General features: G+C 60.5%; 3 protein-coding genes across 3 annotated transcripts in view; 1 reads left to right on the forward strand and 2 right to left on the reverse strand.

The window, feature by feature from the left end:
* Nucleotides 1-35: 35 nt before the first annotated feature.
* On the reverse strand, nucleotides 36-11,646 carry ADCY3 (adenylate cyclase 3; the record flags this gene model as incomplete). Its single annotated transcript, XM_084284503.1, has 20 exons — nucleotides 36-643; nucleotides 844-968; nucleotides 1,086-1,212; nucleotides 1,299-1,412; nucleotides 1,505-1,651; nucleotides 1,971-2,129; nucleotides 2,485-2,566; nucleotides 2,662-2,930; nucleotides 3,202-3,318; nucleotides 3,527-3,614; nucleotides 3,715-3,876; nucleotides 3,952-4,094; nucleotides 4,240-4,398; nucleotides 4,473-4,635; nucleotides 4,727-4,885; nucleotides 5,166-5,293; nucleotides 5,553-5,664; nucleotides 6,003-6,133; nucleotides 7,935-8,084; nucleotides 10,960-11,646. The coding sequence occupies 20 exons, from the start codon at nucleotides 11,644-11,646 to the stop codon at nucleotides 461-463; spliced, it is 3,405 nt and encodes a 1,134-aa protein (XP_084140629.1). The 3' UTR covers nucleotides 36-460.
* A 2,124-nt stretch (nucleotides 11,647-13,770) lies between these two features.
* Nucleotides 13,771-19,970, reverse strand: DNAJC27 (DnaJ heat shock protein family (Hsp40) member C27). The gene is made up of 7 exons (XM_084283361.1): nucleotides 19,776-19,970; nucleotides 18,421-18,503; nucleotides 17,880-17,949; nucleotides 17,034-17,198; nucleotides 16,483-16,605; nucleotides 16,110-16,270; nucleotides 13,771-14,935 (listed from the first exon to the last, which is right to left on the reverse strand). The coding sequence occupies exons 1-7, from the start codon at nucleotides 19,860-19,862 to the stop codon at nucleotides 14,803-14,805; spliced, it is 822 nt and encodes a 273-aa protein (XP_084139487.1). The 5' UTR covers nucleotides 19,863-19,970; the 3' UTR covers nucleotides 13,771-14,802.
* Nucleotides 19,971-20,381: 411 nt separating this feature from the next.
* EFR3B (EFR3 homolog B) overlaps nucleotides 20,382-22,839 on the forward strand; it is a 32,304-nt gene continuing 29,846 nt past the window's right edge. Inside the window, exons 1-2 of the mRNA XM_084283379.1 lie at nucleotides 20,382-20,482; nucleotides 20,721-20,765. Of these exons, the coding sequence (XP_084139505.1) occupies nucleotides 20,750-20,765 (16 nt within the window). The 5' untranslated portion in view covers nucleotides 20,382-20,482; nucleotides 20,721-20,749. The remainder of the gene's footprint in view (nucleotides 20,483-20,720; nucleotides 20,766-22,839) is intronic.

Genomic DNA, 22,839 nt, shown 5'->3' on the forward strand with positions numbered 1-22,839 from the left:
ATGGACGTGGGGCGGGCTAACGGCGACCCCCAGGCGCTGCAGCACGCAGGAGAGACGTGGTGCCTTCCCCTCCAGCCCTGAGTGTGATTCTCCTCGTGCCCAGCGCCCGGTGGCACCCGGGGCCTGCAGTGCTACTCGAATATCCCTCGGGACGCCCCGGGGAAAGGCGACCCCAGCCCCGTGCCCGCCGGGGGCTGGGAGTCGTGGCCAGAGCAGCCCCCTGCCTCCCTCCTGCTCGGCCACGGGAGCAAAACCCCGCTGGAAACCTCCAGCAGAGGCTCAGGAAGGGTGGTTGGAAGGGGTCGCTTGCTCGGATTTGCTTTCAGATCTGCACTTTTTGGGGAGAGACGCCCCCGGTGTCCTCGGTGGTGGGTGCCGGGCATCCCCAAGGCTCCCCAGTTTGGCGCGGGGCTTTTTTTTTTTTTTTGGTGGCTGTGCTGGCTGCCGGGCTCCAGGCCCCTCAGGAGCTGTCCACCACCTGATGGGGCAGGGTGACGGACGAGCCGTTGACGAAGGAGCCTTGCTTCTCCCGGCCCTTGAGGAAGAAGGTGAGCAGCTCCCCTTTGCCCTTGACGTAGATGGCCCCGCGGCGCACGAAGCGGAAGCCGTACTCCTTCAGGATGAGGTGGGTCTCCTCCACCACCTGCGGGGGACAAAGGGACCACAGCAGGAGGCTGGAGGGGGGACGAGGTGGCGAGCAGGGACCCCAGCGCCCCAATTTTAGCACCCCCACGCTCCTTTCCCAGCCTGGAGGAGCCCCTCAACCACCCCCAGCCCTGCCACGCTCCGCACAGGGCCTTCCCCGTCCCTCGGCTTCCCAATTTCTCCCCTTCACCACCTCACCTGGATGTTCCCCATCACGCCGGTGGACTCCATCCTGCTGGCCACGTTCACCGTGTTGCCCCAGATGTCGTAGTGCGGCTTGCGGGCGCCGATGACGCCCGCCAGCACGGCGCCCTTGTTCATGCCTGTGTGAGGAGAGCAGGGCGGCCGTCACCCACCCCGTGGCACACTGGGAACATCAGGGTGGGCTCTGGGGAACCCCACACACCCCCAACCCTAATTCCCCACGCTCCCGGACTTGCCTATGCGGAGCATGAAGTTGTTGAAGGACTGGTAGTTGATGTTCATCAGCGTCACCTTCATGGCCAAGGCGAAGTCGGCCAGATCGGCCAAGTGCTGCCAGCGCTCCTTATCCGACAGGGTCTCCTTCTGCGAGGGGAGCAGGGTTAGGGGTGTCCCCCCCCCACCCCAAAATCTCGCCCACCGCCCCCCCTTGAGGCGCAGGGACCCCTCACCTTGGCGCCGTAGCCGTTGGCGTTGGCGTCGGGGGTCACTCCAGAAGCGGCCATGTAGGTGCTGCCGATGGTTTTGATTTTGGTGATGCAGCGGAACTGGGGCTCGTCCAGGAGCTGAGCCGTGGAAAAAGAGCTTCAGAACCACTTTGGGGGGGGGGATAAAAATGTCCCCAAAGTCCCCCGTGGTGCCCCCGTGGCCGACTCACCGCGTCGAAGTCGGAGATGATCTCGTTGAGGAAGCGCAGGCACTCGATGCCCCCGTTGTTGATGCTCTCCTCGGTGTAGAAGTCGGCGAAGTTGGGCAGGGAGGCGAACATGACGCCGATCTCGTCGTAGGACTGGCTGTAAAGCTCCTGGGGGTGGTGGGGAAGGATGGTGTGGGGGAGCTGGGGATGTGCCTGCACCGCCAGCAAACCCCAAAGCCTCCCCCAAAGCGCAGCCTGCCTCGGTTTCCCTTGAGAGGGTGGAAAAAAAAAATGAGGGTGCTCTGTGGTTGGCCAAAAAAACGATCTTTATCCAGCCAAAGATGCTCAGCTGGAGCCTTTTTGGCAAATTTCTCTGGATCCGGGGGGGGGGCCACGCGCAAAAATTTGGGGCAAAACACGAGTCCTGCTCTGTAGGATGGGCTCAGGGGACAGCGGGGCTGTGGTGCCACCCTGGGTGCCCCCTCACCTCGTCGCGTTTTTTGGAGCCCAGGAAGTGGCGGGCCACGTGCTCGGGCAGCATGTTGGTGACCAGGGCCTCGTTCCAGCGCCGCATCTCGTAGACCCGCTCCTTCTGGTCGTGGACGTCGATCTTCCAGAGGAAGAGGGTCCTGGCCAGCTTCTCCACCTGCAGGAATGGGGGGGAGAGGGGTGCAGTGGGATCCCTCCAGCCCCAGGAGCATCCTGGCTGCTTTTGGGGCCGGTCCGGGCTTGGATGGTGGCTTTGGGGCGAGGTGAAGCCCTAAGGGGAGGTGTGGGATTTGCTCTGGGACCCCCACAGGGCAGATGTTGGCTTTAGGGCCATCGTAATGCTGCTTGCCCTAAATCCTAGGGGCAAGAGGGAGGTGCTGATGCAGCCCTGGTGGGTTTCCTTGGGCAAGAGCTGGAGATGGTTCCCTGAAGCGTGCAAAAATCAGGGCAGGGGCTTTGGGGAGGGGGGACAACACCGAGGGGAGCGAAGCAAGGGGGTGGCTTCAACTCACGTGGCGAGAGAAGTAGTAGAAGCTGAGCATCACGATGAAGATCATGGCCGTCATCGAGTATTTGGAGGGCACCAGCGACGACCTGCTGGGAGACACCCCAAGGGTGGAAGTAGGGTGGGAGGGGGGCTCGGCCGTGCCCCTCGCGCCGTGCCCACCCCAACTCCTGCTGCCCCTTACGCGCTTTGCTGGCCCCGGCGGCGGTCGTAGTGGTCGAAGATGTGCCCCCAGGCGTAGATGTTGACGGTGCCGGCCGCCCCGGTGATCAGCACCATGAGGGTCAGCTTGACCATGTGGCTGACCTGCACCAGCATGATGGTGGCCACCAGGGCCAGCAGGGCGATGTAGCTGTAGTATTTGGGGTGCTCCCCGCAGCCCCCCGGCCGCGGCGGCGGCGGCACCGCTGCCGTGCCGTTGCCCAGCCCTCCGTAGTCCTGCCAGCAGCTGAGCTGGGGGCACGAGGAACAGGGTGAGGATGGGGGACGAAGGGTGGTGATGTCCCCAAAAGGGCTGCGAAGCCACCAAAGGGATGCGGGGTTTTGGGGGAGGGAGGGGGACGTCCCAACCAGCGGGTAGCCCCGCTGCGAAAATCCACCTCCCCGCTGCAGCGCGGCCTGAATCAGGTTTAACGATCGGTTTAACGGGGCCGTGCACAATTATGGGGTCTGGGGAAATAGGGGGAGGGCAGAGCAGGGTCCTGCGCTGCTCCTCGTGGCTCACCATGTCCACGATGTCGGCCGTGGTGACGATGATGATGGCAGCCATGGCCCAGGTGTTGCGCGCCCAGCGGGTCCTGTCAATCCAGGTGGAGAAGGCGACGAGTTTTTTGGGGAAAACCTGCAGGGAGAAGGACGGGGGAGCTTCACCCGGGTGGGACACAGCAGGGGGGACATCTCAGCGTCCTAACTGGGTGATGGGCTGGCACAAAACCCAGCTGGGGAAGAACCCCAAACCTCATCCAGCCCCATCCCTGGTGCGTCCCCGCTATTTTGGGGTCATGGGGGTGGTTACGGTTCATCCCCCCCTCCCCCTTTAACCTTCTCACCCGGGGGAAGATGGCTGCCAGCGAGCAGAGGGTGAGGATGAGCAGCAGGATCTCCCCCACCACGAAGGTCACGTAGTTGGCCACCAACCTGCCCCCAAAAAAAAAGACCCAAGAGGGGACAGGTTCGAAGCCTTGTAGGGCCAAAGATGGGCTGGGACCACCCGCCCCCAGCGTCCCCCCAGACGTACCAGGGGTCGATGAAGACCTCCACCAAGGCGGTGAAGAAGAGGACGACGCAGGAGCAGCTGAAGGCAGCCCCGCTTTGCTTCTCCTTCTCCACCGAGTAGCGCGTCTCCATCTCGGGGTCGATGAAGCGCATGGAGAGCCGGAAGGTGCTCTTCCCCTTCAACCTGCCAGCGACACGGCCATCAGCACCCCACGGCACCGAGACCGTGCCAGGACGTGTTGCCAGACGGGTAACTCACGCCTGGACAGATTCGCGCTCCAGCAGGGCCTCGTTGAGCAGCTTGTTGAGCTCCTGCTCGTTCTGCGAGGCGTCGATCACCCGCTCGGCCAGGTCCCGCAGCCGCAGCCGGCGCCGCGGGTTGGGGAAGGAGGGGTTCACCGCCTGCACCACGAAGCAAAACATCAACAAAAACGTGCCAGCATCAAGGTCAAGGCGTCAGCCCCCCCGTTGACGCCGTGGTCAAGGTGTCAGCCCCCCCAAAAACCACAAATAAGTTGCTGGAGGGGGTGCTTCCCCTGCGCCCTACCTCTCCATCCTCCTCCCCGCTCTCCAAGGTGCCCCTCGCCCTGGCGTCGGGCTCGTCGGCCTCGTCGGGGCTGGCGCAGGCCACGCTGAGGCTGCCGTTGCGCTCCTTGGTGTTGACGAGCAGCGGGGAGCCGCCGTGGGACGAGGTGAGGGACAGCTTCTGCCGGGAGAAAGGCGGTGGCTCGAGGTGCGCCGAGCTTCGCCCGCGGCGCCGGCGCCCGCGCCGCCACTCACCACCCCGTTGATGCCGTTGCGCAGGGGCTGCTTGGGCACCACGATGAGGTAGGTGACGATGCCCTTCTCCTTCAGGTACTCGCAGCGAGAGCCCCCCTCGCCCGGCTCCACCTCGAACTCGCCCTTCAAGCAGTCCATGGTGCTCTGCGAGATGTGCACGCGCCTGCGGGGCGCCCAGGGTGCCGTGAAGCTGGGGGTTGCCCCCACGGCGGCCACGGGGCCACCAAATCGTGTCCCCGGCACGGGATGCTCACCCCGGGATGCCTCCTGCTTCCATCTTGTTGGCCACGGTGACGTCGGTGGACCAGACGTCGTATTGCCAGCGCTTCTGGCCCAGCACGCCGCCCAGCACCGTCCCGCTGTGCACCCCCACGCGCATGTCCACCGCCGTCTTGGTCTTCTCCCGCACGTAGCTGGGGGGGCAGAGGGGTGATAAAGGAGTCAGCCACAGCCCGTCCTGCTCCCACGCTTTATTAATGATTAGCCCCTCGTTAATTTAACGCGCTCGGCACAGGAGGGGAGACCCCAAGATCCAGGGTTTTTGGAGAAACCCAGCGGGGTCACCCCCTGGCGGAGCACCAGGAGCCCCTGCCCACACCAGCACCCACCACAGGGACCCCCCAAATTTCCACCAGACACCCCAAAGACGACGACGAGGACACCCTGGGGACGGCAGCGACCAGGAGCCCTTACGAAATGGCCTCCACCATGGCCAGCCCCATCATGATGGAGCAGACGGCGTGGTCCTCCCGGTAGTCGGGCAGCCCGCAGATGCAGTAGTAGCAGTCGCCCAGGATCTTGATGCGCAGCTGGTGGTATTTCTGGGGAGGGGGGGGACACAACGTGAGCCCCCTCAGCCCACCTCACCACCCCCATCCCTCTCCTGGGCCGGGCTTGCTCCATCCTTGACCCATGCCCACGAGGGACACAAAAAATCCGATTTTTCCATTCCCTCCCCGCCTCCCCAGAGGCTTGGCGGGCCCCCACCCCTTCCCAGCTCTATTTTTGGCCACGTGTGACACCAGGCAGGGCCCGTCCAGCGTGTCCCCGGTCCCCTGGGTGCCGGGTGGGGGCACTCACGGCTGCCAGCTTGTCGAAGCGGGCGAAGAGCTCGTTGAGGAGCTTGACCAGCTCCTGGGCGCTGCAGGACGAGGAGAGCTGCGTGAAGCCCACGATGTCCGCAAAAAGGATGCTGCGGGGGAGCGAGGTGACAGATAGGGGGGTGATTTGCAGCAAAACCTCGTTTTTAGCGGAGCCGGTCGTTCCAGCTATGTCCCAAAAAGGCTATTTTTGGGACACGGCTGAGAGCGATGCTCGGCAAATCACGGCTGGAGCAAAACGCGGCCCCGAGGCACTGCCTGGCCGGCAGCCAGCCCCCATCACCCTTTTGCTTTAGGCACAGCAAACCACCCCGATCTCCTTCTAGGGCTCTGCTGGTCACCGCCAAATACAACAAATTGGGATTTTTTTAATATTTTTTTAAATTTTTTTCCCCCCAGCAGAAATAGCGCGGCGGGGAGGCGGCCCTACCTGACGTTCTCGTGGCGGTACATGTACATGGTGTTGAACTGCTGCATCTCCTTCTGGCTCGGGTCCTTCTTCATGTCCTTCAGCATCTCGTCCGCCACGTGCTTGGGCAGGATGGAGAGCATCAGCCGCTCCTGGGGGGCACAGGGCAGCAAAGAGAGATTGAGTTTAAGCCAAGCCTGTGCCACGCATGCTGCAAATGCAGGCTGCAAATGCACGGCTTGCATGCAAGGTGCAAACACACCGCCTAAATCCACGCTGCAAAGCGTCTTCTCGTCCTCCAGATCCACATTTTGCTCCCATTAATGAGCCTGTTTCCAAATCAGGCTGATATTTGGGTGCTCCCAGCCTGGTGCCTGAAATCCGGGCAGCACGAGCAGCCCCGCAGCCAAGGGAAGAGGCAATGCTGCTGCCACCCGTGCCATCCCGTTCCCCAAATTGTCACCGAGAGGTTTGCAAGGGGCCGTGTGGGTGACCAGAAGGGGACAGGTTCCGTGCTCGGTGCCGTACGCTTTATTTTGGCACAGGCAGAAGTGCTGCAAATTCGCATTTTTTTTTTTTACCAGAAACCCTTCTGCAGCACCTGGATATGCAGCCCGAGACCTCGCTTGCAACACTTGGAGCTCAAGAATTAAAATTCACTGGGTTTTCCAAGATTTTAGCAGCCCAAAAACCCCCCCTGAGCCCCGACACGGGGACAGCCTCCGGGGTCCTGCAGCGATGTCCCAAACAAAGTCCCTGCAAGCTGCCCAGGGGGTGGGCAAACCACACCGGGGGGGGGATTTCTTGATTTAAAATCACTCTGGGTCCCCACAGGAGGAGTAATCCCATGGGGATTTCGTGCCCCTTGCCGTCCCCACAGCCCCGGAGCTGGAGAAGGGACAAACACCCAGAGCACGGGGCTGTGCGCTCGGTGTAAGTAATGCTGCTAATTAAAGGGTTTTCCCCCGGGGTCCTGGGGTTTTGGCACACAGCAGGGCTGTTGCTGGAGGAACAGCTCCTCTTCTCCCCCCCGAGCCTTTCAGCACTGCAACCACGCAGCCGGCGTGCGACAGGAAAGGGGCCGGGGGTTGCCAAAAAAAAAAAAAAAAAGGGGCTGGGGGTCAGGGGATTTCCCGAGCTACCCGTGAGGGTTTGATGCTGAATATCCCCAAATTTTTGCCGAATGAGCTTCAAAGCTGCTGATGGCATCACCGTAGGGGGCATCCCTGCTGGGGAAGGGGCCACAAAATGCTCCCCCTGGGCTCAGAGCCTGGGATGGGGGGCGAAAAGCACGGGGCCGGCCCCGCCACGCGTCTCTGTTGCCATTGGGAGCAAACTGCTGGCAGCGGCTCAAGCTGATAAGAGATGGGAGACGGGGAGAGAGGCCCCTAGATAAGGCTCTAAAATTAGCCGGGCTCGAAACTGGATGGTGGCTGGGGAAAATGAGGTTTTGAGGTGCCAACAGCGCCCTGGCTCCCCTCAATGGGGTCTCTCGGGGGCAGTGTCACGACCCCAGCCCCGTGGTGGGATCGGACCCATGGGAAATGAAATTTCTGAGATCCTGATGGGGATGGGGACATGCTGCAGGGCCACGTGTGGGGTCAGGGAGGTGCCACGGGGATGGGCCTGAGGATGGGGACGTGCCTTGTGGCCGTCCCCAAGGATGGGGACCTGCCATGGGGCCGTCCCCAAGGATGGGAACCTGCCATGGGGCTCTCTCTGGGGCTGGGGCCGCGCTTGGGGACCTGCTGCACGTCCCCAACACAAGGATGGGGACAGCGTGGGGACCCCTATACCAAAATCCACGAGGTCCTGCAGGATCGCAGCCACACGGCGAGTCCCCAGACGAGTTCGGGGTGCAAAACCACAAATATAATTCCCACCTGGGTCCTCCTCTCCCCATTTCCACCATCCCACGTCCCACCCCGCTGTCCCCCAGCCGTGGCCCCCTACCTGCTGCTGGCTCTGCTCCTCCAGGTTGAGCTTGACCTCGAGGGATTGCCGCGCTTCGAGGAAGGCTTTGCGGTGCTTGCGGTCGGCCATGTAGTAGGACATGGTGCCCACCGTGATGGCGCACAGGTAGATGGCCACGTTGGACAGGAGCTGCAGGAAAAAAACCAAAAAAAAAAACAAAAAAATACATTTATATTCTGGAGGAGGACACGGATTCAAGGCTGGGGGTGAGGCGGCGGAGCAGGGCCGTGGTTATCTGCTGGGGCGACTCGCTGGGGACCATCACGAAGGGGTTGCTTTGCTGGAGGTGTCCGTGTGGGGGCCACGGGAGAGCTCGCAGCCCCTGCGGGATGATTCCGGCTCATTAAAGCTTGCAGAGGTGTTTTGGAAAGCAGCAGCGGGTCCGCAGGGGCTGGGGGCAGCCCCAGGGAAGGCTGCGCGGAGGCTCACGTGGGAAATGTGGGGATGCTGAAATGGTTTGCAGCAGGGAGATATTTTCTAGGGGGGAGAAATGAGCACGAGGAGCCGGGGGGAGCATCAGGAACCCGCAGATCATTCAGTGGGATGGACTCTGCCCCGTTCCCAGCCCGGCCCCATTGCCACAGCTCGGGATTCCCGGGAAGCCCCAGAGCAGCAGCTGGTAAGGGAGAAGCGTCTGGAGGTGGGCACGGAGAAGAAACCCCCAAACAAGCCGCCGGTGGCTATTTTTAAGCAGGGTTGTCATGGCAATGCACCGCTCTGCAGGGCTCGGCACGTGTAGGGCCGCCGGGAACCCCGCCTGGCCGGGGACCCGCTCCCCTAAAGACCCCACACAGCAGCCCCGCACGTCCTGCTCGAGGCTGCTCGACCCTAAAAATCATCGAGACATGCTCCAAATGCACCACCCTAAAGCCATCAAGGTGTGCTGCGAGATGCCAAACACGTCCCGGCACCCCAAATGTCCCCGTGCGGAGGACGCGGCCCCCGGCTGGGTGAGGCTGTGCACCGCAGAGGAGCGATGCCACCCCATCCAAGGCCATCTCCGTCCATCCCCACCGGTGTCCTGCGGTCCCTTTCTGGTGTGTGGGGCCACCCGAATTGAGGACAGGCCATCGGCTGAGCCCAGCGAGCGGCGATGAAGCCAAAAACAGGAGATGGACACCCCGCTCCATGCCCAAACCTGGGGAATGTTTTGCAGCTGCTTTGTGGGGCTGATTTGGCATCAAAAACCACCAAACCCGGACCCTCACGGTGCCATTCAGCCTCGGGGTTCCTCCTCGACAGCCAGGACAGGGGCAGAAGCCTCCAGCATCTCTCCTTAACCCCCCTGAGCCGCTCCGGTCCGAGCAGCACCCGCCGGTCCACCCTATTAATAGCAGCTGCCCTCGGGGAGCCGTACGAACGTCTATAATAATAAAGCGTATGATGTTTATTTCTGGACATAATGTTCCTCTTTTTTTGCAGCAGGCAGAGGCTGAGGCATGCGGCGTTGCCAAGGTTTTGCTGGCCCCAGCAATGATTAACGCGGCCGCGGCGCATGCCCGCCCGGGGGGGATGCCCGAGCAGCCCCCTCGGCTCCTGGCACGTTGGCACCGGGGGTTGTCGTGGTGTTGGGGGCGAAAAAAAAAAAAGGAGTTGGAGCCCCCGTTGCATCCGTCTGCCTGCTCCTGGAAGCGTCCTTGGGGCTGCAAAGGGTTTGCTTCGGGTTGGACCCGGCGTGGTTTGGGAGAGGGAGCTGGGAACGCCGCTGCTGCGCGAGGATTTCGGCTCCTGGAGTGGTGTCCCCCCGGCCTGGTGTCACTGCACCGTCCCGTGTGCTGCAGGAATTGTCCCCAAAGTGCTTCTCCTTGCACCGTGTGACACCAGGAGGTGTCCCACGGAAGGGGTGCGGGCTCTGGTGCCAAACCAAACGCCCAAGGGGAAGGGGAAAGTCAGCGTTTCTGGGGGGTTTTGGAGAGCAGGCTCCGTTTCCAAGCTCCTGGGGTGATCGGGGACGCAGCACCCGACTCCAAACCTCCCCCAAAGCAGGCAAAAAACCCCATGCCCCTCCTTCCTCTGTCAGCAGGAGGTCTCCCAGGACCTGCCCCAGAGCATCCCAGCTTTCCATAGGGTCCTCCCACGGCGTGCTCGTGGTGAATGGGTAGAGCTTGGAGTTTCCAGCAGGATTTTTCCCCCTAAAAAGCCACCGGCACACCGAGTTCTCGGCGCTGGGGAAGCAGGGGAAGGGGCATCACCCCTCTGGCTACAAACCCCACTGATTTGGGGCGGTGAGAACAGTCCCGAGCTGCTCCAGGCAGGAATTCCCCAGGAAATACCGAGGCTGCTCGAAATTTTCCCAGGAAATATCGAGCCCAAGGAGCCAGGGCCTGTTCTGTCCCTGCGTTCCCATCCTTCGCCGCCCTGCCTGAAATGGTGGCCCATCCTTAGGGCTGCTTTTGGGATCGGGGATGCCCTTTTTCCAGCTTTGCTTTTGCAGGGAATCATCCACAAGTGTCCCCGGGCTCTGCCCCACACTGAGCGGCCCCAAATGGAGACCTGGCCCCACAGAGGGGGCGTTTTTGGGGCTGGTGCCCACGTGGGGCTGCCCAGCTCTCCTGGGAATGCTCCGGCAGCTGTTTGGGAGCCTGGAGGAAGGCCCACACTGGCCTCGTGCCACGTTTCGGCCAAAAAAAATAGCCATTTTTAGCCAGTTTTGCAATCCGAGGGGAAAGCAGCACAAGCGGGGCCGCCAGGAAGGGCGGACAGGGCCACCCCAGGCCCCCCGTGCCTCGGTTTCCCCAGCAGCCAAATTTCAGCCCACGCATCCACGCACCCCGGAGTGGCTTTTGGGGACAAATCTGTGGTTTTTGGGGGCTGGGTCCATGCCTACATCCCCTCCCCGTGCTGAGGGCACACCGTGCTTCCACCAACCACCCCGATCAGCTCTCAGCATCCAGCCCAAACTTTAGGATGGGCACGGAAAAACCGAACAGCGGCGATCCACCCAGCGAGGCCGCCTTCCCCGTGCCACCCCAACGATGTCCCCGGGTGTCCCCCCTCCCCGTACCTGTCGGAGCAAGGCGCCCTCATCCAGGGCGTCCTGGCGCTGCTGGGCCACGGTGACGCCGAGCACCAGCGTGTGGACGCCGCAGGAGACGGCGGCGATGAGCACGATGGGCGCCAGGCGCAGCGGCAGCGTGAGGAAGAAGGCGAAGACGAAGAACGCCTGCCAGCCCACCGTGTCGCTGGCCTCGGGCGAGCGGGAGAAGCCGAGCCCCAAATAGCAGAAAATTTGGGCCAAAACCAGCACCCAGAGGACGGAGGGGAGGAAACGGCGAGCCGCCCGCTCGGGCAGCAGCCGGTACTTGCAGAGGGCGAAGAGCAGAGCTTGGGCGAGCAAACCGGCCGCCGCCACCAAAAGCGGGGCCAATTTGTCATCGGCGTAGACCAGGGCGCAGGTGGCCAGGACGTAGGCGTCGAAGAGGGCGGCGAAGACCACCAGCACCGGCAGGGTCTCGTGGCGCTGCCTTCGGAAATAGGTCTGGTAGAGGTTCTCCAAGGACTCGGGGGCGAAGGTGAGGCGCGCCGAGCGGGGCAGGCAGAGGCAGGGCCCCGAGCTCCGCACCGTCACTTCGTGGGTGCGCCCCACGCCGTGCTCGGGGTCGGAGGGGAGGCTGACCGAGTAGTCGGCCGAATATTCGGCCGAGCATTCGGGCTCGGAGAAAGCCCTGTGCCGGGGCAGCATCATCAGCATCGCTGCGCATCGCCCGGCTCCGTTTCTTTTTTCCTCCCCCCCCCCCTTTTCGCCTCCTTTCCCTGCGCGCACCGGCCCCGAGCGAGCGCTCAGCGGGGCATCGCCCGCAGCATCCCCTCTCGGCGGTGGTGGTGGTGGGGGGGGGGCTTCTTTTTTTCTCTCCCCCGGCTGGAAAAAAAGGGGCCGGAGGAAGGCGAGAGGTTGTGCTGGAGCTGCTGGTGGTGGTGCTGAGAGGATCGGGGCGGGGGGGGGGGGGTTTATAAATAGCGGCTGCCGGGAGCGGTGCCGAGCCGGCCTCCCCAGCCCCTGCGCACTGCCAGCGGAAAAATGTCGCGATGCCTGCCTCCCCTGCCCCTCCTTCCAGGGCAGCCGGGTTTTGGGGGCGACCCCTTCAGCCCCTTCCCGGTCCTGGGAGCCCCCCCCCAAGGTCCCCTCCGCCCCTCTCTTTCCCTCCCTCCCGGCTGCGGCAGCGCGGGGAGCGCAGGTGCGGCCCCGCCGCCACCGGGAGCATCCTCCGGTGCCCTCCTCCTCCTCCTCTTCCTCCTCCTCCTCCTGCATCCCCTTGGGGCCGGCCAGGCTCGGGCCCCGAGCTAGGTGGAGGGATGGGGAGGGGCAGGGGGGCTTTCCCCCGGCCGGGGGAGGGAGCCCACCGCCGGCTGTGGCGGTCCCGGTGCTCGCCCCCCCCGCCCCTACCCCGTTCCCGGTGCGTCCCCGCCTTCCGTAACCCTCTCGCTGCCAAAGGTTCGGGGGAGGCCCTAAGGAAAGGGGGTGGGGGGGGATGGAAATGGGGTGGTAAGGTTTTGGGAATGAGGGGGGAGAACCCGGGAGGCACGCGGATCCCGTGGGGTTGGCACAGGAGTGGGCGTTGCGGGGTTTTGGGGATGCTCGGAGAGCTCGGGGGCAGGTTTGGGGTGTGGGGGAGCTGGAAATGTCCCCTCCCTGCACCGGGGGGGGTCCCTGTGTAGTTCCCCAAAATCTCCTCCCTGTCCCAGAGCAGCCAAGGCACCCTACAACGTCCCCACGGGGTGCAGAGAGAACCAAGGCTTCCCCCCCGTGCGTGTCCCCCTTCACCCAGGCTGCCCAAATCCTGCCCGAATCACCCCAAATAAGCTGAGACCCCACAAAAACCTTTTGGGGACGTTCCCTCTCCTCTTTCAGCCGCTGCCTGCTCCCCTCGAGCGCTCCTGGATGTGATTTAAAGCTGATGGAGATGCCCTCCATCAGCTCCGGACCTCTAACGAGAGGCTGTCCCGGCTGCTCTGCCAGAAGTAATTGCTCCTGGGCTGTAATTAAAACCCCAAACGAGGGCAGCGAAGCCGCAGCTCTCCGGAGGCTCCTGGAGTGCTCGGGGTTAGCGCTGTGGGCTCAGCCCAGGGGAAATTTCAGCCCCTGGGCCCAGGTGTGTGCAGGGAACGAGGTTTGAGCAGCAAAAACCTGACCTGGCAGCGGCTGTGGGGGACAGAGTATGGGGTCAGCCCCCAAATCCTCGTGTTTTCCCCTCATTTTGGCCCCACTGAGTGCTGGGAAGAAGAGGGGCAGTGCCTGCAGGCACCCCGACGGAGGTTTCCTGTCCTCCTGGCTGGATTTCTGGATGCCAAAGGGAAATTTGGGAATGGGTGAGGAAGGACACAGCCAGCACGGAGATGTGTGCACGGGGGGTGAGGACAGAGGCCCCCCCTCACCTCTGGGTGCTCCAGGTCCCCCAAAAACAGCCAGGGAGGGCTGCAGGCCCCCACCCCGTCCCCGTGGGGCTGGCAGAGCTGCCTCATTCCCTCGGTGCAGCTCTGCAGGGTTGATTCACAACCTCCAGCACCCCGGAGGGCAGCTCTTCGCCACCAGCCTGGGCCGGAGCAGGCTGGGGAGGAGAGAAATGAGTCAAAAGGGCAATTAAACATTAACAGCCAGCAGCCACGGCGGGGAGGACAGCTCACCGGGCTGCCTTTGTTCCAAAACGGGGGTGGTTGGAGGGGTTTAATTTATAAAAAGAACACAACCTGGAAGGTCAGCGGCGTGGCTAGGTGGGTAAGCGTCGCCAAACAGCCCTCCTCGGCGGAAAGAAAACGCGGAGAAATAGGTTTGGTGGGGAGACGTGGAGCTGTTTTAAGCATTAATCCTTCGTGGCAACACCTCCCCTCTGTTACAGCTGCACCAGGGGAGCAGAAAGTGGCCCCCGGCAGGACAGCCGTCTCCCCAGGAGGAAGCAGAAACCAGAACAATGTGAAATGCTGCTGGAATTAAAGTTCCTGAAAGCCTCCTGCCGAGGAGGGGGGGATCTGCTGCTGATCTACGGCACATTTTGAAAGGGGGGGAACACAGAAAAGCTGCCTCGAGTGAGGAAATAAATAAATAAATAACAATTGCACTGACCACAGGAAGGAAATAAAATGAAAAGGATGATTTGGGGGTGGGTTAGGGACACCCCCCCCCCACCCCTGCACACTCTCCGTGGTTTTTTTTTTCCCGTAACTTCGTGTTCTCTCCTTCCCTGCCAACCTCACGCAGCAGCAAGGAAATAAAAGTGGGTGCTGACACAACCACGGGGCCCCAAAGGATCTCCCGTTGGAGTCCGGCAGCCCTCGTGGCCATCGCCTCCCTCAGAATCCCAACAGCTGGATCCCAAAAAGCCCCTCCAGGCACTTTTTGGGGTGACCAGCAATGAATGCCCAAAAGGGGTAGGGGCGCTGTGTTTTTTGGGGTGCTGTCTTACCCAGCCACGCCTAACGTGTTGCCACGGGGGGTGTAACTCCAGAGGGAGCGTGGGGCTTGAGGGGCTGCAGCTTTTGGGGCTCCCCCTGCCAGGTTTAGCTCAGGGAGGTGCTGTGATGAGGCGGGTGCTTGGGGGAAGAGCCTTCATCCTTCCAAAGGGACCATCCTTGGCACCACAACGATTTGGGGAGGAACTGGACGCTCCCCGGAGCCAGTTCCTTCCCGCAGCAGCAGAGGTTTCCTCGAGCAACCCCTCCTCTTCCTCACGTTGCCACCTGCTCCTTTTATAACACATCCTGAGCACGCTGGGCTCTCGCTCCCCTGCTCGGTGTCCGTGCCAGCGGGTAAATCTGAGGAGGAAGGGGAGCGCCCCACAAGCCGTGGGGCTGACCGGGAGCTAGCTGGGAGGAGGAGGAGGGGAAGATTTCCAGCTCTGAGGGGCTCCGATCCCTACTTGATGTTTTTGAGGAGGGCAGTCCGGGCGTTCACCACGGCTTTGAAGGCGTCTTCGCTGCCGGGAGCCACGCACTTGTCGGGGTGGAGCAGCACGGCCAGCTTCCTGTAGGCTTTGTTCACCTCATCCCTAGGAGATAGCACAACAGTGAGGGCTACAAAGCCACAGACAGCCCGGAGCAGCCTTGTTTTGGCTGGAAAAGCACTGTAGGAGACACTTCTGAAGCCTTCCCTCGCTGGCACCACGGTTTTCCAGGCTTTGAAAGTGATGGTGTGGACGAGAAGCTGAAGGGAAGCTCACAGGGCACTTCTCAGCGGGGCGCAAGCAGAGGGAGAGGAAGAGAATCCCTCTCCTGGGGCAGGTACTTTTCCTCTCCACCGTGGAAAAATCCACGTGCCACGTGCCTGGGTGGCAGCACAGGCAACAGAAAGCTGGGAGGCAGCGTGGGGGCACAAGGAACCCTGACTCATCAAACCACCTACACGTAGGGCGAAGGCACTGCACGTCCCTGCAGCCCTAAAAGCCAAGGGCTGTGCACAAGGGGGCACCTCGTGAGGGAGGGGAGTCCATCCGGGCTGCTGAGCTCTCCCCGTGGGTGCGAGGGGGCTGGAAAAAGGTTCTGGCTCAGCCCCTGCCTTTCAGAGAGGTGAGGCTCGGAGGATGGGTGAGTCCTGAGTGATGTTAGCCAAAAATCTGCTCTCCTGGTCCTTTATAAAGTGTACGCAAGTGTAATTCTCGTGTTTCAAAGAAAAGCAAGTGAGACACAGCCCTGGGGGCTTGTTTTAGCTGCCCGAGTCACATATTAGAACTGGGAGATTGAATATCCAACCCCTTACACGAGCAGTGACCAATTGCTTACTAAAAGTTCTCTGAGGAAGACAAGAGAAAGCTCATCTCGTGAGAGAACCGTTACTAAGTGGAAAAGCTGCGATCTCTCTTTGACAACGTGGGCAGCAGCCTCGTGGCAGCCTAAAAGCTTCTCCAGACCTGGAGAGAGCAAGGAAGGTGAAGCTGAGACAGCTCAACACGGAGGCAGGGCGTGGGGCTGGGCAGCTGGAAGGGCTGCAAGTTCTCACGTTCATCACTCCCCACTTACCTGTTAAAAAGGGAAATTTCATGCTCAGGACAGAGGGTTTCTTTTACAGTGCCCTAATTTTGTGGTTAAACACACACTATTGTACCTGCCTGCTGTATGAACCACGGTGAGCCGCAGGCAGCTCACCAAGAGACCACAGAAGCTACCAGAAAGATTCCTGGTAGATTACTGGAAGATGACAGGCTGTTAGGCACGAAATCTCCTCACCTGGTGGCTCCGGGCTTGACTCCCAGCATATCCCAGCTGTCCTTGCTGTTGCGGATCCTTCGAATGGCATCCGCCTGCTCTTTGGTGAAGCTGACCCCCACGCTGGAGGGGGGCCGCTTCCCGCCGTTGTCGCACAGGTCGATGATGGCAGAGTAGAAAGTCTGCAGGCACAGGAAGGAGTTAGCAGGAGGGAACGCTAAAATTGGGGGGGGAAAGGGGAAAGTCACGGCTTTCTCCGGGTGGCACTTCACTGCGAAGTTACCTCTAGGGCAGGGGGCTAATAGGTGTTGTGGGATTTGGGAGTTTCAGAGGATTTCAGACCCCCCTGGGTCCATACAGGGTCTGTGCCCTCACGGCCTTCATCCCACGTTACCTGGAACATCTCGTTGATTCCCTCTCCTGTTTGTGCTGATGTCTCGAAGTAAAGGAAGCCCCGGCTCTCTGCCCACAGCCGCCCCTCACTTTCATCCACGCTGCGGTGCTTGGTGCAGTCGATCTGGAAGGAGAGAAAGGGCAAAGGTCAGAACCTGACCATGGTCTGCAGTGACAGCTGGAGGAGCACAGCTCTGAAGACAATCACCTAATGATGATCTGGTTGGAGAAGCTGAGTTTTTATCCTGAGGGGATGGAGGCAGCAGAGAAAGACAGCAGAGAAAGTAAAAACGAAAAGGCCTGTGAGAGTTCACATAGCACAGAGATAACGTAGCCGCTGCTTGATCCCTTTCTGACTGATGTGTGGCCACCACATTCTCAAAGCTCTGATGATAGAAGGTCTTTAGTGCTCCTCAAACACAGATTCAGCTCTTAAAATGTCTTCTCTACAACCTAACAGTGTTTCCCTTTTGGAGGGACCTCAACAGCTTGGCTCACACCAGGAACACGAGGAGCCTTGCACCACAGACCTGTCTCCCTGCCGTGCCCTACCTTGTTTGCACAGACAACGAAGACGACGTTGTCCATGTTGCCGTGAGGGCCCAGCTCCTGCTTCATCTCGGCCAGCCACGCGTCCAGCGCGTCGAACGACTCCTTCTGGCCGACGTCGTAGACCAGGATGACTCCCTGCGTGTCCTTGTAAAACTCGTTCCTCACCTGCAGGGCCAAAAAGCAGCTTTTTTTGTTTGTACCAGCAAAAGCTAGGAGAGTAATACCTCACTGGGCTACTCACAGGGGAGCAGACAGCCCATAAAAGACCGATTTTTCACTTATTTTTATTTTCTTTTACTTTTTATATGGGCAGCTAGTGATAGGACAAGGGAGAATGGTTTGAAACTAAAAGGCAGGAGATTTAGATTGGATGTTAGGAGGAAATTCTTTACTATGAGGGTGGTGAAACACTGGAACAAGCTGCCCCGAGGAGCTGTGGGTGCCCCAGCCCTGGGGGTGCCCAAGGCCGGGCTGGATGGGGCTGGGGGAAGGGGTTGTGCCCAGGGCAGAGGTGTTGAAACTCGATGAGTTTTAAGCTCCTTGCCAACCTAAGTCATTCTGCGATGTGATTCTATGAATCTGCACGCACAAAAGAGTGAGGCACAGTGGCAGACAAAGCATCAGACCAATAAATGGGGAGATTGTAAGGTCTGGGAATTGACTGAGAAACCCATTTGTGCGTGTTTCTGTGTCCCTGTGGACGAGGCAGCAGGGCAGAGTGAGGATTCAGTGCCAGACACTGGACCAAGCCCCCTTGGAGATGCTGAGGAGGTACCAAAAAACCTCGTGGATGGGCAGGCTGAGGGCAGCTCTGTGGTGTGCTGCCCAGGGCTGGGGCTGCCTTACCTCATAGAAGAACGGGTGCCCCGCCATGTCAAAGATGTTCACTTTGATCTCTCGGTCTCTGATCTGCACTCTGAAAGAACAGGAAGGAAATGCTTGAGAATGCTCTGCCTCAACCTTCGCACAGGCTATGCCTCCAGACGAATGCTTTTCCTCTGCAGAGAAAGAGCTGGGTGATCAGGGCCAGAGAAATCAATAAGAAATTCTGACTGCATGGTTTAACGGCCAGAAAATTGTCCCAAGAGCTGCTCGGACAAGGAGGACAGGCCCAGGTCTGGATGTAACATGGCAATGGGGCTCTGTGCTACCAGAGGAAGGTGAAATGCAGATTATCTGATGTGGGAAACTAACGCAGCAGAGCCTGGCTGCCCTGCACTCCACAGCATGCCCAGCTCAGTGCCACGAGGATATGCAGGAGCAGCAGGACACAGGACAGACCCACCACACATTTTCCCTTTGTCCCCTGCAGCAGACACCTCGCTGACCCCCCAGAAACTCCCGCACGACGTGGCTCACCCCAGCTCCTCACCACAAAGATACTCACTTGGTGACGCCGTAGTCGATACCGATGGTCGCCAGGTATTTGGGAACAAATCTTTTCTCACAGTAGCGCTTTATAATGCAGCTCTGGGAGGAAGGAAGAGGGAAAATCTCACCAGGAGGACACGGTCACGTTAATGCCGAATTAGCCGACAGCCTTCAGCCTGCTGGGTGGCTGCAGAGACGTTCTCTGCCCTAAGTCCCTAAACCAAGTACTTAACTCACAACCAAAGTATCAGTAATTACCAGGAGCAGCTTTCTTTCTGTAAAAAGAAGGGAAGTTTGGGATTCCACCCCTGGGTGTTTGTTATCCCTTAAGCATTTGGAAGAAAAAGCTCAGATCCTTGGGCTTAGCCTCAGGATGTATCTCAGTAAAGAGGTGGCTGCTGAGCGAGACTGAGGGAGCTGTGGGCATGTCAGAAGGGGAGATCTAAGGGAAATTTAAGGAGATTTAAGGGAAAACCACACTGTCTGGGCACCTCTTACCCGGCAAAAGGTTCTGCAGAGCCAGGCAAGGCCACATCTGCTGCTTTCATGGCTGTGCAGGCAGAATGTGAAGCCTCTATTTGCAGGTACGAGTGTCACAAAACTCTTGAGGGGATTTATTCCCCTATTTAAAACCCGTTTGTTGATGTGGGGAAGCCAGAGCCCCCAAAATTTCGGGGAACACCTCAGGCTGCCTGCTCAGGCTGTTAAAAAAATGCATTAAGGGACCCAAAGGATCCCCACCAGCCCTGGTTCTGCCCTGACTGGGTGGTGAGCCCCTGTTTGTGAGAGGAATTTCGCTGCTGTGGGCCTCGGAGAGAAAAATGCCTCAGGGATTTGCGCTCACGCTGTTTTGGGGAAACATTCGAGGTTTTTCGCTCTCTGACAGGCACTCGCCTGCCCCGAGGGGACTTTGAGGTGTTAGATGTTTAAAGAACTTTTATTTTATTTATTTAGCACAGGGGGAGGGCAGCACTTGAGAGAAAAACCCGGCTGCGAGCCCCCCACCAGGGCCGGACCCTCAGGGCCGCGGGGTTCCCTCAGACGGGGCCGGGTGACGGCCATCGGGCCTTGGGCATGGGCGCCGCCATGACACCCGCTGGTCGCCGCCATGACACCCGCCCGCAGCCGTACAAACCCGCCCTCCCCCCAACCGCAGCCAATAAGAGCCGCGCATTCACGCGTGGCCCCGCCCCCTCAGCTGTCAATCACGAAGCCTCTCACCAACCTTCCGTACGCAACTAGCCGCTCTGATTGGCTCCCCGACTTGCCAGCGCGGCGGCCAATCCGCGACCTCCATAGCGGGGCAGCCCGCTCCCCGATTGGCCAGCGCGCCTGTCCTTCATCTCCCGCCAGCCAATCGCGCCGCCTCACCTTGCCCACCTCCGCGTTGCCCATGGAGATGACTTTAATCCGGAGCGGTTTGCGCGGCTCCTTCCGCTTCGGCGCGTTCGCCTCCATGGCGGCAGCGGCGACAACAGCGGCGGCGGCGACAACGGCGACTTTAGGCCGCGGCGGGGAGCGGGGCCGGGGCCTCCTCAGCGCCTTGCGCCGCCGCTCGCGCGACACTTCCGGGTTCTTCCCCTCTCCCCCCGCCGCGTCTCCATAGCAACGGCGGCAGGCGGAGATCTCGCGAGATTTGGCGGGAGTTGCGGTTCGCGCCTCTCTGACGGGGAGGGGGGAGGGACCCCCTCAGAGCCCCCTCAGGGCCCCCCTCAGGGTCCCCCTTAGGGCTTTGGGGCTCGCCTGGAGCCGTTTCTGGAGCTTTTTAGTGCTCCTTGGGGCTTATAAAAGAATTGGGGAGGGTTTTTGGTCAGTCGGGTGTTGGTAGGAGGAGGGGGAATGGTTTTAAAGCCGAGGGGGTGGTTTGGGTTATGGGGGTGAGGGGTCCTTCCCTCAGGGGGTGCTGAGGGGCTGCCCAGGGATTTCTCGTCCCTGAGGTGTTTTTGAGACCAGGTTGGGTGAAATCTTGAGCCTCATCTGAAAAGGAAGGGGTGGGGAGCTGGGGTCGGCCTCTTCTCACAGGTAACCAGTGATAGGAGCAGAGGGAACGGCCTCAAGTTGTGCCAGGGGAGGTTCAGGTGGGAAATGAGGAGACATTTCTGCTCAGAAAGAGCAGTCAGGCCTTGGGACGGGTTGCCCAGGGAGGTGGTGGAGTCCCCGTCCCTGGGGGTGTTCAAGGAGAGGTTGGACGTGGTGCTTGGGGACATGGGTTTGGTGGTGACATTATTAAGTAGGGTCTGGTCTTAGTTAGGGGCCATTGGGCAGCCATCCCCAGGGCGCTGTGTTGTAATTAACAGCTTTAATTGCTCGTTCTAGGGCCTGATGGGAAGGAGCAGCCCTGCATCATGCCTCGAAGACAAGGTAACAGGAGGGGGACACGACGGCTCTGCAACTGCACCTTCCCCAGTCTGGGTGGCACCAGTGAGATGGGGATTTACGGACACCAGCAGGGCTGTGTCCCCCTTGGAGGTGGCTCATAAGGAGCTGCTGGGGGTTTTGAGCCCCCTTTCTTCAATCACCTCGTGGTCAGGAGATCCCAAGGCAGGGTCCACATGGTTTGAACACCTCTCAGCTCTTTGGGGCTTTGTTGTCACAGCAGAGATGGACCTGAGAGGGTTTTCCTCTCCCAAACTCCTGCTGGGAGCACGTGTCGGGTTTTGAGAGTTCCTGTCTGGAACAGGGGGTGGCAGGGCACCTGGAAAGGTGAGGAAAGGGATTTTATTGTACAAAATTTGGGAACACACTGGCTGCACGCACTGCCACCACCTCCTCACAGGCACCGGGGCTGCGGTGGGGATCCCTGGTGCGTGCCATGGACGAGGGGCGTTGGGTGTTGAGTCCTCGCCACCCCTTTTGGCTTCCTCCTGAGTGGCAGCGAGGAGCTGCTCTGACAGATCTGTTATGGGCAGTTTGGGAACCTGCTGCCTCGTTATCTGTTCTCATAAATCTTTGCCGAAATCGCCCCGCTGTTACACAGCTCGGGGTGTTTTATGGCTCCGGCTCTGCACTTCGTCTTCACGTCACCTTATCTTGAGGTTTGTTCTTTATCTTGCGTTCGTGCTTCATCTTCCTGCTGTCCGGCCGTTGGATGGAAGCAGGCACGACGCTCTGTGGTGCTGCGAGCCCATCCCTTTAACCCTTTCTCCGTGGGTCCTACGTGTCCACGTAGAGCTATTTCTGCTCATAGGGATGTTCATGGTTCTTGGAAACCTCTCTGGGAGCAGAGTGGTGTGAGAAAGGGGGAAATTGGGATTTCCTTCCAGCCTGGCTCAACCGTGTCCTTTGTTTGGCACAGAGGACGAAGAAAGGTTGTTTTATTCCCTTGTTTTGTGACCAGATAGAAATCCTCTGTGGGGTTTTCTCCGGGCTGGGAGGGATGGAGCCCCTCTGTGTAGGGGCAGGAGGTGGAGGAAGGTCGTTTTAACACCACAACAATGTCTTCTATGAGTCCAGGCTGCCTTATGGGACTGGGATACGGTACCAGACACCATACCAACAGCTCTAGGGATAAATGATTTATCTCTCAATAACGGAGCAGTAATAAATACGGAGCAGCAGTGCAATTACCCGGGTCTTAATGACAACAAATGCAGTAATTCACTAATCCTGGGCTGGGCTTCGCAGCTGGGCACGCAGTGACTTCCTCGGGGATCCTCGTGCCCGAGAGGGGGATCCTCGTGCAAGAAGCACCACGAGGAGCATCAGGGCACGAGAACAGCCCGACGGGGCCGCTGTGAGCACCAGAACAGATCCGGGTGTGCGAGATCCACCACGAACACCCCGAGGGGGCTGTAGGAACAGCTCCGGGGAGTCCTCCTGTGGGTCTGGGGCTCGGTTCTACCCCTGGCACGTGGCTGGTGAAAGGCTGCAGGGCTCGGTGCCGGCGACCCCGCTGCGGCTGCTGCTGCTGCAGCAGCTCCGTGTCCATGGAAACAGCTGCGGGAGGAAGGAAGGAGGGAGCAGACGGGGCCGGGGACACACGGACGTGCCTGACAAAGGAGGTGGCCGGGGTGAGAGGCTCCCCGTTGTCACCACAAGTCCCCAAGGGCCCGGAGCTGAGCAGCCCTCGGTGCCCCACGTGCCGTGCTGAGCTCAACACCACGGTTTTGAGCCCAAAGAGGGGACGGGGCCACTCGTCCTGACCCTATCTCCAAATAATTTGGCGTTTCTTCCCCCCTGCTGGCAGGGGGAGAGGCTGGAGGTTGGCTGGATCCCAGCTGGTGACCGTGAGGGACCCTTCAGGGCGAGGCTGGAGTGCGTCGGGGTCCCCGTGGTGGCACGACCCAGCGTGGCGATGACAGGTAGGGCCCGACGGGGGCGGTGCTGGCGGTGGGGAGGGTTTGAGCCTTCTCCATCCTCGTCTGGTGCCATAAATCAGGAGGAGGAAGGTCCCGGGGGCAGCCTGGACCCGCACCCTGAATCAGGGCAGGCTGCT

This window comes from Netta rufina (assembly GCF_964035555.1).
Source record: "Netta rufina genome assembly, chromosome: 3".
In the NCBI taxonomy this organism is placed as follows: Eukaryota; Metazoa; Chordata; class Aves; order Anseriformes; family Anatidae; genus Netta; species Netta rufina.

Excerpts from the sequence above, each read along its gene's own strand:
- DNAJC27 (XM_084283361.1), bottom strand. The coding sequence starts at position 19,862 with ATGGAGGCGAACGCGCCGAAGCGGAAGGAGCCGCGCAAACCGCTCCGG. Across the intron at positions 17,199-17,879 it reads GGCACCCGTTCTTCTATGAG|GTGAGGAACGAGTTTTACAA; the intron begins GTAAGGCAGCCC and ends TTGGCCCTGCAG. Across the intron at positions 16,271-16,482 it reads GAATCAACGAGATGTTCCAG|ACTTTCTACTCTGCCATCAT; the intron begins GTAACGTGGGAT and ends CTGTGCCTGCAG.